The following is a 13,434-nucleotide window of genomic DNA, read 5'->3' as shown; positions in this document are numbered from 1 at the left end:
ATATTATTTTATTTTTAGTTATAAGAAAAATGTAATCAAGCACTAACGGGTACTTGACAGGTAAGCGTGTATTTTACCTGCTTAGACATAAAAATTAGCATGTCGATTCGTGTCTACCTGTTTAATACACAAAACATGTTAAGGTCGTGTAAGTTCGTGCCGTGTATTCCTGTGTGTCTAAATTGCTAGCCCTACCCCAAACCTGTTACTTAAAAGCTTATGACTTGTATCCGTTATTTAAAAAAAAAATAAAAATCACAAGAATCACATCTGTAATTAGTTTTGTGTAATTAACTCTAAACGACAACTTATAGTTTTGGGTTTGGTTTGCTCCGGTTGGATCCACTTTGAACCTAACATACACCTCTAATATTTAAATTTAAAGGAACCATCATCACCTCAAATATATATAATAAACATTTAGATAAATACTACCCCTATTAATAAAGTGAGTTACTGTTGACGATGAAATTCCTTGACTCAAAACAAGTTAAAAACTTTCCTTATCTTTTTTAAATATTATCTCCAATTTAATTATTATTTAAATATTAGATCATTATCCAACACAAAGTATACAATAATAATATGGGTATAAGTATACTTCCAGCCCATACTCATCTATCTATCTATCTATCTCAACCCCGTATTATTCATTATTATTATTTTCAATCAATGGCGAAGAATCACGAGGATCTCCCCGTTCCGGTTTACTCCAAGCTTGACCAGGTTTATGGCGATGGATCACAACTTGAAGAAGCTCAACTTCGAATCTCGGTTCTCAACTCCAAATTCCAACACTTATTCGGCCATCTTCCCCAAATCTACGCTCGTGCTCCAGGTTAGCTTTTCTTTGCACCTTATTTGTGCATTGCATTGTTTAATAATCACTTTAGGTTAAGAGTTTATGTAATGAACAGTGATGATAGCGATAGAACTCAACGAATTGAATTATTAGAATTTTGATAATTTGTGTTAATGAACTTGAATTCATTTAAGTGTGTATGGATCATAAAAAGTAGAGAATAAATTGATGTCATGTTCTTAGTAAATTCGGCTGTCGAAAAAAGTTGATACATGAGAGGAGGAGGAGGAAGAAGAATCAGATCCTACACAAGCAGGAATAAGAATAAAATCAGTTTCACTTTCAAGTTTGTATGTACATTCAAATGACTTGATATTTGGTCCACTAAATTTCCTATATTGTTGGCCCCAAAAGCCTAATTTTAAGTTAACAAAAAGTAGAATTCATTATCACTTTTTTTTTTCAGTTTATAATTTTTATGTTAACAATTGGAATGGAAATTATCAGTTTCTTATGTTATAAGATTTGTTGCTTACATGTGTAGAGTACTTTTCATGTTTTTATATTTTTTTTCTTATGTTATTTTTCTGGCATTTAACTTATGCAATATTATTGTTGGATTTTAGGAAGAGTGAATTTGATTGGTGAGCACATTGACTACGAGGGATATTCGGTTTTACCAATGGCAATTAGGCAAGACACGATAGTAGCCATTCGGAAAAGGGATGCAGCGGAATCTGAAAAGCTTCTTACTATTGCAAATGTTAATGATAAGTATACTGTGTGTACTTATCCAGTCGATCCCGAGCAGGTAAATAATGGCTGTTTATATCTTATTTTCTAAAATAGTATTGTTATAATATTAAAGAAAGTTTTATCTTACTGCAGGAGATTGACCTGAAGAATCATCGATGGGGCCATTATTTTATTTGTGGGTGGGTGATTTCAAATTCTTAGGCATGTAACGAAAAACGATCAATCACGAACAATTAAAAGAATGGTTTTTCTTGTTTCTGTTTGCTAAAATGAACGCGTCCGTGTTCGTTAAACAAACGGTTCACGAATGTAAGCAGATTAATAACTGAACATAGATCATAGATGAATGAATATAACTGAGCTAACACCAATTTAAAAAGTAAATGTGTATAGCAATGTGTTGGGCCTTAAAAGTTATTAAAACTAGACCAAGTTGTAATGGTAAAAAATGAATGAATTTAAATGAACCAATATATATGAACGAACAAGACATGTGTTCATGTTTGAGTGTTCTTTATGCTCAACAATCAATATTTCATGATGTTCAAGTGTTAGACACTTATGGTTTGTATTTTGCAGATACAAAGGTTTCCATGAATATGCTAAATCACGAGGGCTGGATATCAGTTCACCAGTTGGGCTTGATGTTATGATTGATGGAACAGTTCCTACAGGTTAGAATTCTGTTCAAATACTTGTGGAATCTTGTAGTCAATATTGTTTAATTAAATAATATTAATCTCACTTTAGTTAAAATAAAATAAAATTAGTTCCCTTTATGCTTTAACTTTACTTCTTTCTTGCCCATACAGGGTCTGGGCTTTCAAGCTCCGCAGCTTTTGTGTGTTCTTCCACAATTGCTATAATGGCCGCCCACAATGTCAATCTTCCCAAGGTTTTTTCTTGTTGAATATATAATGTATATTTTATATTTTCAAGTGCCTGCAAAATATTACTTTGATAAAACTTATTTTATTTTCTCCATTGCAGAAAGAACTTGCTCAACTTACATGCGAGTGTGAAAGACATATTGGCACACAATCTGGTGGGATGGACCAGGTATATTACATTATTATTCATATTAATTACATTTTCTTTTTACTATTTGCATAATTATATAATTACATAATTACACTTATTTTTAAAGGCAATATCCATTATGGCCAAAACTGGGTTTGCTGAGCTCATAGACTTCAACCCGATTCGTGCAACAGACGTGCAACTGCCAGCTGGCAGTTCTTTTGTAATAGCCCATTCATTGGCTGAATCTCAGAAAGCAGTAACTGCAGCAACAAACTATAATAATCGAGTCGTTGAGTGCCGTTTAGCTTCTGTAAGTCCAAAATTCTTGCTTTATATGATAAAGTAATATGTTAAAATTTTATTATTATCATCATCTTTTTCTGATAATCGTTGAGGTTTTTAAACGTTTCAGATTGTACTCGGTATAAAACTTGGAATGGAGCCTGAAGAGGCGATATCAAAAGTGAAAACACTTTCAGATGTAGAAGGTTTATGTGTAGCGTTCGCAGGCACTCATGGGTCTTCTGACCCGACCCTTGCTGTTAAGGTATTGGACTAAAACAGAAATTTGCCGAGTGGGTCAAACGGGTTAAACTCTACCCAAAGTATGTTTTGGGCTGACCCGTCCCAACTCGTTTGACCTGCGCATTTTGCCATCTCTATGTGTAATTGTTCTACTTATTGAATAATATTATTCTACTTATTGAATGATATTTGATTTCAAGTTTTACATCTTATATTTTTTTCTACAGGAATATCTAAAAGAAGAACCGTATACAGCTGAAGAAATTGAGAAAATTACTGTAAAAAGCTTGGATTTGATTTTCGCTGACTCAGCTTCTTCACTTGATGTGCTAAAAGCTGCTAAACATTACAAGTTATTCCAAGTAATTCTATATCTAACTTTAGCCCATTTGACCTGTTAGCAATAGATCATAATCTGTTTTTAATTTGTGTTAACAGAGAGCCTTTCATGTGTACTCTGAAGCGAAGCGTGTATTTGCTTTTAAGGATACCGTATCATCAAATTCTGAGTGAGTAATTTATTTCTATAAACTTAATATATATACACTAAAAAAACATATTTATTTTCTTCTAACTCCGAAATGTTTTTATTATAGTGAGGAGGAAAAGTTGAAAAAACTTGGCGACCTTATGAATGAAAGCCACCATAGTTGCAGCATTCTATTTGAGTGCAGGTATGCATCTACCATGTGTTAGGGATTCGGGTATTGCAACACACACACAACCACAATAATACTGCAAGAGAAAATAATAAACGAAGATGACACGTGAGATTTACGTGGTTCGGTCGGCTGACCTACGTCCACGGGCTGCAACCAGGATACTTTTCTTATTGCCTCTGCCTCTGCCTCATTCGTGATGAGGAATTACAAGTACAAGATACTATTTATAATAACAAGATTAGGGTTAACAACTTGTTCCCCAAGAAAACAATAATGGGCTTTAATTAAATAAACGGGCCAGGCCTGCCACAACTCTTAATTTAATTAGTCCGCCACAAAAGATGTCTTCTAACCTGGGCCCAATTAAGCCTCCATAAACCCAACAATCTCCCACTTGGAGGCTCGATAATCTTCAAACTGCCTACCGATGATTGCTTGTACCACTTGTAATCTTCCTCGTCTTCCTGGTTGCATCTGCCTTCTCATCAGTTAACCTGAATGCCCGTTGAAGCTCCCCCGAGCTCCAACACATCAGTCTTGGCTACCACTGCCCCTGACTCGTTCTCTATCCCTACTGGCTCCCACTTACACGAACTACTGAATCCTAGAATACCTTGAGAACAAACAACACTCTCCATATTAAGCAGGTAATCTTCTGGAGAGACTTTAACCGCTGAAATACCGGTTCTCTTAACCCACTGTCTGGTAACTCTGGCTAAAGCTTTGACTGGTCGACTGCCAGTGCTCTCACTGCCACGAAAACCCCTGACTGGTTTCTCTGAACCTTTTCTAGCACGTTCAACTTGAATCTGACCTGTGGCTCTGGGTTTATCTCCTGCAAAACAAACCTTCTTTTGCCCACTAGACTCTGTGAACCGGACTTTGGTCTTCTTCTGAACTAGGTCGGTCACTCCCTCAGAAGATAAACTGACCATATACAACGAACCCCTCTTTCTTCCTCGAGCTATGACAAGATTTCCCTAAACAACTTTCCACTGCCCGTTCCCAAATTTAACCTCATGCCCCTGTTCATCCAACTGCCAACAGAAATCAACTTTTTCTTTAAGCTTGGAATCACTCTGACATCCTTCAAGGTCCATGAACCGACTGAAGTAACTAAATTCATGTCACCCATGCCCATAACATCAAGAACATCATTGTTCGCCAGTCTAACCTTACCAAAATCACCTTCCTTCAAATCCTGCAATGCTTCACTGCTGTGGGTAGCATGAAATGAAGCACCAGAATCCATGACCCAGGAATCAACATTACCCTCAACACTAAGAACTAAAGCCTCGTCCTCTGAGTATTCTTCTGCTGTGTTGACTTCTTTCTTTTCATTCTTATCATTCGAACACTGATTCCTAAAGTGTCCCGTTTCGTTACAGTTTCAACATACCACATCCTTCCGAGTCCTAGACTGACTCCTTTTCTTGTTCTCGCTCCCACTACCTCTGTTATTTTTTCTTCCTTTGCCGACATGCATTACATCACCCGATGATTCACCTGAATTTCTTTGTCTGACGTCTTCGCCTAGAATAAGATCCCGAATCCCATCAAAAGTGAATTCGCTGGTAGAACTAGTAATTGCTGTAACAGTTCCCGACCAACTATCTGGCAATGATGATAACAGTAGTAGAGCCTGAACCTCATCCTCGAATTTTATACTAACTGACCCAAGTGTTGACAAAATCGAGTTAATGTTATTGATGTGCACTGTAATTGAACTTCCTTCTTTCATCTTCGTGTTCACCAGTTCACGAATCAGGAAAACCTTATTAGCTGCCGAAGGCTTCTCGTACATATTAGACAAAGCATTCATTATCCCACGCGCCGTGGTTTCCTTCAGGATGTTGAACGCAACATCTTTCGATAACGACAATCTAATAACTGCCTTTGCTTTCTTATCCAAAGTTTCCCACTCATCCGGTTGTATCTTCTCCGGTCTTTCACCCAATACCATGTCCAAATCTTTCTAAACCAGCAAATCCTCCATTTGCATTTTCCACCAACCAAAGTCTTTACCATTAAACTTCTCAATCTGAAATTCCCGCTCTCAGCCATTAACTCAAACTAAGAATTCCCAACTTTGGATCTAGGTAACAATATCAAGAAAAACTCGGACAAACAAAATAACCCGAAAATCAACAGAAAACCACCCGGCTAAACTACCCGATAACCGCCAAAAAACCCAATGACCAAAACCCGTTGCACACTCACGAACCAACGCCAAACCTAATCAATAATCAGAAACTGAAACGAACAAGAAACGCAAACCTATTTTCTCCGGTTTCATTCTGATCAACGATGGCTAAAAAACAAAGCAATAAAAATTGCTTTTCCTTCCTGGCGATTGATATTCACAAGAAAAAAAGCCTACTGCTTTTTCTTTTTATTTTTCTCCAAGGAATAATTGGTCGATGATGCAAATATTAGTTCTTAATCCAATATCACAATTTAAAACTAATATTTGTTTGGCGGCGGTGGAATCCTCAAACCCACATAAAAAAGAACCAACAATAACAATATATTATTATGTTTGTTGTGATGATTGCTTACTTGGTGACGAACAAACAAACGGTGGGATGTGAATACCGAACTTCGATTGAATAAGGTTAAAATTAATGGCCAACTGCCAAATAAAAAACTTAAGCCTAGATCACAAACACTTCTCTCGCAATCGTGTTTCTTCCGTGTGTAATCGTAACCTCGGCTCTTGATACCACTTGTTAGGGATTCGGGTATTGCAACACACACACAAACACAATAATATTGCAAGAGAAAATAATAAACGAAGATGACACGTGAGATTTACGTGGTTTGGTCTGTTGACCTACGTCCATGAGCTGCAACCAGGATACTTTTCTTATTGCCTCTGCCTCACTCGTGATGAGGAATTACAAGTACAAGATACTATTTATAATAACAAGATTAGGGTTAACAACTTGTTCCCCAAGAAAACAATAATGGGCTTTAATTAAATAAACGGGTCAGGCCTGCCACAACTCTTAATTTAATTAGTCTGCCACAAAAGATGTCTTCTAACCTGGGCCCAATTAAGCCTCTATAAACCCAACACCATGCACGCGCGTATATACATACACACGAACACACATTTTATATAATACATTATTATTGATGGTGCCTAATATGTAATTCTTGAAACAGTTGTCCTGAACTTGAAGAACTTGTTAAAGTTTGTAAAGATAATGGGGCTCTTGGGGCTAGGCTTACCGGAGCTGGATGGGGTGGATGTGCGGTTGCCTTGGTCAAAGAAAGCATCGTCCCACAATTCATTCTAAATTTGAAGGTAAAACAATTAATTTAATTTTTATGTTAATGTTTCCAATTTTGTGGTTATTGATGGATTGAAATTGCTTGCAGGAGCAATTCTATGATTCTAGGATTGAGAGTGGGGTGATCAACAAGTGTGACCTTGGCCTCTATGTTTTTGCATCAAAGCCTTCTAGTGGAGCAGCTATTTTCAAATTTTAGATTTTGTCTTATTGGTATAGTGTGTTCTCGAATAAATTATTATTATTTTTTCATATAGTTCTTTATTAAACTCGATGTAAGTACTTAAATGTGCACCCACATAACCTTGTGCATTATGTATGTTATGTCTTAATTTAAGGTTTGTTTTGTCTCGTATTTTTCTAAGAATCTTATCAGTCGTTCTAGACGCACATGTAGAAAAGTGAGCGTGTGCGCCCAAAAAAATGATGTGCGTATACTCATATTTTCATGTCTTAATCAAACATAAGTCATATATAAACATGAAAATAAATTATTCTATCATGAAACCCAAATCAGTTTTGATGATGAACGATTAGTGTTATGAAGCAGTTTCGGGTGATTGTCTAGTTTCATATGACAATGCCAAATTATGTGTTTTATCTGTTGTCACAACTTGCACCATTTGAACTTATGTGTGTAGTTATGATTCACTTGTTATAATGCTTTGTGTAGTGGTTACTTGAAAGGGCGTTGATCACGTTGTCACATTGACAATCATTTTTATCACCTATAACTCATTTGGATATGTGTAATAATACAGGTGGTTTGGGTATGGATTAGAGTGCTTTTTTTCTTTTTAATACACATCATTTGCTTTCAGAAGGGTATTGAATAAAGAATCGGGGAAGGCATGACCTTCACCTCCCATTATCGCTCGTGATGTGTTGTAATATGGTTGTATTCCCATTACTAATGCACCCATGCTTATGTGATTGTAAAGGTTCCTAAAAATATAGTAAAAGTTGCAATAATGTGCCTTTTCAAATGTCTAAAATAGTCAACGACATCAAGTTCGCTTCCTTCTTGTGGGTGAAACATCGTTGCAAGAGACCAAGCTTGAATGGGAAAAATGATAGCAACTTTAACTTTATTGATTTTCCTTTATGATAAGTTTTTGTACTTGGTTACTTGTTTTATTTGCCTGTATGTTCAGGTTTCTTTCTGGTTGTTCATTTTCTTTTTAAATATTATTGTTTCTATGAGCACCTTGTGCTTATATGTTTATTATGATTATTATAATTATAGGTACAGCAGCAACAACGAAAGCAACTACAACAACAACTAATATTACTATATGTTCTTTGAAAACGAAGCCATGATGAGGTTTTTTAAAGAAACTCTACGGCAAAAAACTAAAAATTAATATACAAATGTCATCCATCTTATTTCACTCCAGCAAAAGAATTTCCGTTTTCCAACGAATGTTTCACAAATACAAATTGTTTAATTATCAAATCTTTATAGTATTGATTGGGGAACTCATCATCATTCATCAATGAACCTAAATCTCTTACGTCGTGTGAGATCCAGTTTGGCAAAACGAAGAAACAATTAAGAAAAAATATATGTGGGATTTGTTATTATCCATAATATGTAAATGTGCATAGAATCTCCACAATAGCAAAATATATGTTTCTATCGATGGTAGGCGGATGGAGAAAGATGAAACCATCATGCTGCTGGGATTTTAACTTTACAAGTGTAATTGTTGGAAACGATAACACACAAAGAAAAGAAGAAATAAAGTAGGAAAGAATATTTTATTATCTCATAATAAAAAATTACACATAAAAGAAACAAACTAAATATATAAACCACACATACAATGTGCGTATGTTATACGGGGTGTAAGTTACATGCCGTATAACATATGCAGCGTGCTGCATATGTGTTCTTAAACACAAAGCGCATAACATATACGCTCACACCCCCATCAAGTTGGAGGTTTAGAAAACCCCAACTTGCATAAAAGCGAGTGAAAATGAGGCCCTAGTAAGTTCTTAGTAAAAATGTCAGCAAGCTGATCATTCATGTGCGTATGTACCAAAGTTACTAGGCACTCCAGTAACCTCTCGCGAACAAAATGACAATCTATTTCAATGTGTGCTCAGTCCGCTCATGAAAGACATGATTCTTTGCAGTATAGATTGCAGCTTGACTATCACATTTTAGTGTGACAGGAGTAATGTTAGGAACATGGAATTCTGAGAGAATTCTTGTCAACCAGAAAAGTTCGGCCGTCACTCGTTGAAGAGATCGGTACTCGGCTTCAGCCGAACTCAAAGAAACAATAGGCTGCTTCTTAGAATTCCAAGAAATCGGAGAGCCCCCAAGGGAACATAAAAACCACTAACCGATCGACGAGTATTAGGACAAGCTGTCCGGTCTGAATCACAGAAAGCTTGCAGATCAAAGGAAGGATTATTGTTGAAGAATAATCCTTGAGATAAATTGCCTTTGACATATGAGAAAGTATGAGGCGCTGCCTTCCAATGAGACACCCTTGGATCTTGCATGAATTGGCTTAGAAATTGAGCAGCAAAAGCAATATCAGGTATTGTGTGAGTAAGGTAATTAAGTTTACCAACAAGCTTCCCGTATTGTAAAGTGTCATAAAAACAAGTCCATCATGAGCTTTAAGTTGTGAATGATGAGGCAGTGGTGTGTTGGCGACAGAAAGATTGGAAGTATCAAATTCAGAAAGCATTCCCTTTACAAACTTGTGCTGACACATGATAACACCTTTTGGAGTGTAAAGAACTTCAGTACCCAAAAAAATAATTAAGACTTCCCAAATCTTCCAAATTGTCCCCAGTAACTAATATGTCATCGACATATACCACGGCATACACTACTGAGGATCCCATAGTCTTTGAAAACAAAGAATGATCATTCTGAGATCGATATACCCTCTTGACCTTAATGCGAAAGACAATTTGCCATACCATTGTCAAGAAGCCTGTTTTAAATTAAGCACTTGATTATTAGGAATCGGCATACCAGGTGGTGGGGGCATATTCATCTAAATCCCCATGAAGAAAAGCATTATTAACATCAAGCTAGAAAAGAGGCGAACTTCTTTTTGTAGCGATGGCTACAAGGCTTCGAATATTGGTCATCTTGATAACAGGAGAAAAAGTTTCATTATAATCAATCCCCTCTTTTGAGTATCGCCTCTCACCACCAATCTTTTTTTACAATGCTCAACCGTCCCATCTGCTTTGTGTTTAACTTTAAACACCCATTTTCATTTAATAGCCTTCTTTCCAAGGGAATGATCAACAACAACCCAAGTATTAGTATTTTCAAGAGCCTGAAATTTAGCTTTCATGAAAATCTTACCATTCAGGAATACCAACAGCCTCCTTATACGAATTAGGCTAATGTAAAACAGAAATCGCTTGAGTGAGAGACTGACTGGAAGAAAGAAGATGAGAAAGAGAACAAGAGATAGCAGAGGAGCATGAATTAGTGACAGTATGGTGACACGAGGTCGAAGACTCGCGCAAAAATAAACCAATTACAACTAATTAGATAGTGGTAAATGGGTGTCGAACACAAAGAGTTTGTGGAGTATGTGTTACCAAGTAATTTTATAAATTAACTAAATTTAAACTAAATGCATAAAATGAAATTTCAAAGTTTTGATTGTTTTGTTTGATTAACGAAAATTAACTAAAACACTTAACACTGTTTTTTAATCAAAGACGAGAGTATGCTTTCCCTCGGTTTCAGGTTTCAATGAATGTTAATGTAAACGTTCAATATGAGACGAACTATGGAACATAATTCATGAATATGCAAATGATTGTGATAATTGAGGACTAAGTACTTGGATTACAATTGCAAGGTTATCACTCAAAAATCAATTAGATTATCCAACCCCGAATTCCAACCGATTAATCCCGATTGCCTATAGCACCAAGAACTGACGGTTTAGAACACGAATTAAACAAACTAACAACTTATCAATCAATACATAGACATCATAATTATGAAATCAATAATACTAAATTACCATCTCAACAATTGCATAAACATTCGATCAACAAACAAATGAAACCTTACAATCCGAGGAAAAACACAAAGGAAATTAGCCGAGCATGATTCGGGTCATCATCCCTTCGATTACAATGTGCATATGAATCAAAAACAAGTCTCCAATGTTTAAACAACTCAAAATTGAGTTATAACTCTTCCAAATCGCCTCCCCCCAGTGTCTCTAATAAAAAACAATGAAAAAAAATACCCAAAAGTCATTCCAAAACGGCCTTAAATGGCAGTTACAATTTCTGCGTCAGGGTCAACCGTAAGCTACAGTGGCCACCGTAGCTTACGTGGCTTTGAAAGCCACTACGCCAGCCTCAATCTGTTTACGCTAGGCCGCTACGCTGGAACCCTACCTCCTTGTTTCTTCTTTGACTTGTTGACTTCCATCACCAATTCTCGAGTTCTTTTCTTCTCTTCATCATAGCTTACTTGAATCGCCATTTTTAGCCCTTGTACCTACAAACGCACGACAAAGTGTAGTAATCCAAATTCGTGAATTAAACATAAACACACACGTTTTAACGAGAAATACTACACTTAAGGGTGGTGCTACAATCCACCCGTCATATGGAAACAATGATGAGAAGATTCAGAGTATTACAAGCATAGTCATATTTAAGTATGAGGACGGAACAGAAGTTCTTGAAGATCTTCGAACAGGTTCGGTAGGATCATTAGGAAGTGGATTAGGAATAGGAACGGAAGATGGAAGATCAGGAACGTGAACATGAGTAGTAGGTATAGAATCATTAAATAATTGATTGATGAGGTCGATAAATGGAAAAATGAAGCTTCTTTTGGATTTAGTTATCGAAGGAAATAAAGCTTCAAAGAAAACAACGTCTCTTGAGATGAAAACTTTGTTAATGTCAAGATCATACAATTTGTATGCCTTTTTACCAAGAGGATATCCTAGAAAAACACAAGGCACAACCCTTGGCTTGAATTTATCTCTTCCATGAGACAATGTGGAAGCATAAGCAAGACAACCAAAAGTCTTCATAAGATCAGACGATGGAGCCTTTACTGTTAAAACCTCATGGCATGTCATATTGTTAAGAATTTTGGTAGGAAACCGATTGATTAAATGTGTTGCAGTCAAAACACAGTCACCTCGAAACTGAACTAGGAGCTTAGATTGAAACATAAGAGCTCTTGAGGTTTCAAGCAAATGTTTATGTTTTCTTTCAACAATGTTGTTTTGTTGAAGGACAGCTACACAAGTGGTCTGCTGAACAATGCCTTTACTCAACAAATAAGCACGTTGAATAGATCTAGATCCTAGTTTAAAAGCATTATCGGATCTGATAAATTTCACATTAGTGTCAAACTGATTGCTAACCATTTCAATAAAAGATTGAAGTATGGGAAAAGCATTGCTTTTAGTTGAAAGCAAATGTGTCTATGTGGTTCTACTGTAATCATCCACCATGGTTAAAAGTTATCTAAAACCATTGCAAGTAGCTGTGTGATAAGGCTCTTAAACATCAATATGGTTAACTCAAAAGATTTACTAGTTTATGCGGTACTATTAGGAAATGACAGTTTATGTTGTCGTGCCTTAGGACAAATATCACAATGCTCAACAGAATTCGAAGAAGCATTAGAAATGAAAGGTAATTGTTTTAGTTTGTAGCTTGGTAAATGACCAAGTCTGTTGTGCCAAATTTCACAACTTACAACAGAGTTACAAACATTATTTGAAACAAAAGAATTGACAAGGAGGTAAAGTCCATTCAGCATATTACCAAGAACTTGTAGGCTCTTCAGAGAAGGGGCCTGCAAAACACATGTATTTTTAGAGAAAAGAACAATACCATCAGTATCAGAACATAACCTTGACACATAAAGAAGATTATTTCTAAATGTGGTACTAAAAGAACATTTAACATGGAAATATTATCGGTCAAAGGAAGAATCCTATATTGATGGATTATGACAGATGTGCCATTAGGAAGAGTGATGAAAATTAGATTTTTGAGAAAAAAACGCTTGAAAACAAATTTTGATCATGACACATATGATCATTAGGACCAATGTCAATGATTCATTTGGAATAATGCTATAACAAATCATAAAACAAGCAAAAGGAAAAATGAAGAAAATAAAACTAATAAGTTTCATCCCACATTGGTGGAGGAAGGAAAATGGAATGCTTCCACATTTGTAAAAATAAGAAAGTGAGTTCTTGTCCCACATCGCTAGATTACAAAACCTGTAAGCTCTTTATAAGAAAGATAGCTTATATGAAAATATGCTTGTATGACAAGACACACTCAGTGGTCCTAGCGGAGGGTGCGAAACACCAGACGCGCACGG

The 13,434-nt window shown here is 36.1% G+C and overlaps 1 protein-coding gene across 1 annotated transcript; it reads left to right on the top strand.

Annotated features, from left to right (window-relative positions):
• Positions 1-671: 671 nt before the first annotated feature.
• LOC143587490 (galactokinase-like) lies at positions 672-7,305 on the top strand. Its single transcript, XM_077068769.1, has 13 exons — positions 672-838; positions 1,429-1,613; positions 1,691-1,737; positions 2,138-2,232; positions 2,371-2,453; positions 2,549-2,617; positions 2,706-2,891; positions 2,994-3,128; positions 3,334-3,468; positions 3,545-3,615; positions 3,703-3,780; positions 6,937-7,078; positions 7,153-7,305. The coding sequence occupies exons 1-13, from the start codon at positions 673-675 to the stop codon at positions 7,261-7,263; spliced, it is 1,503 nt and encodes a 500-aa protein (XP_076924884.1). The 5' UTR covers position 672; the 3' UTR covers positions 7,264-7,305.
• Positions 7,306-13,434: the final 6,129 nt, after the last annotated feature.

This window comes from Bidens hawaiensis, unplaced genomic scaffold (genome assembly GCF_021521415.1).
Source record: "Bidens hawaiensis isolate Kalapana, Puna unplaced genomic scaffold, B.hawaiensis_p1.1 tig00035531_1, whole genome shotgun sequence".
In the NCBI taxonomy this organism is placed as follows: domain Eukaryota; kingdom Viridiplantae; phylum Streptophyta; class Magnoliopsida; order Asterales; family Asteraceae; genus Bidens; species Bidens hawaiensis.
The sequence above is the reverse complement of the archived record's forward strand: the minus strand, read 5'-3'. Positions and strand labels throughout refer to the sequence as shown.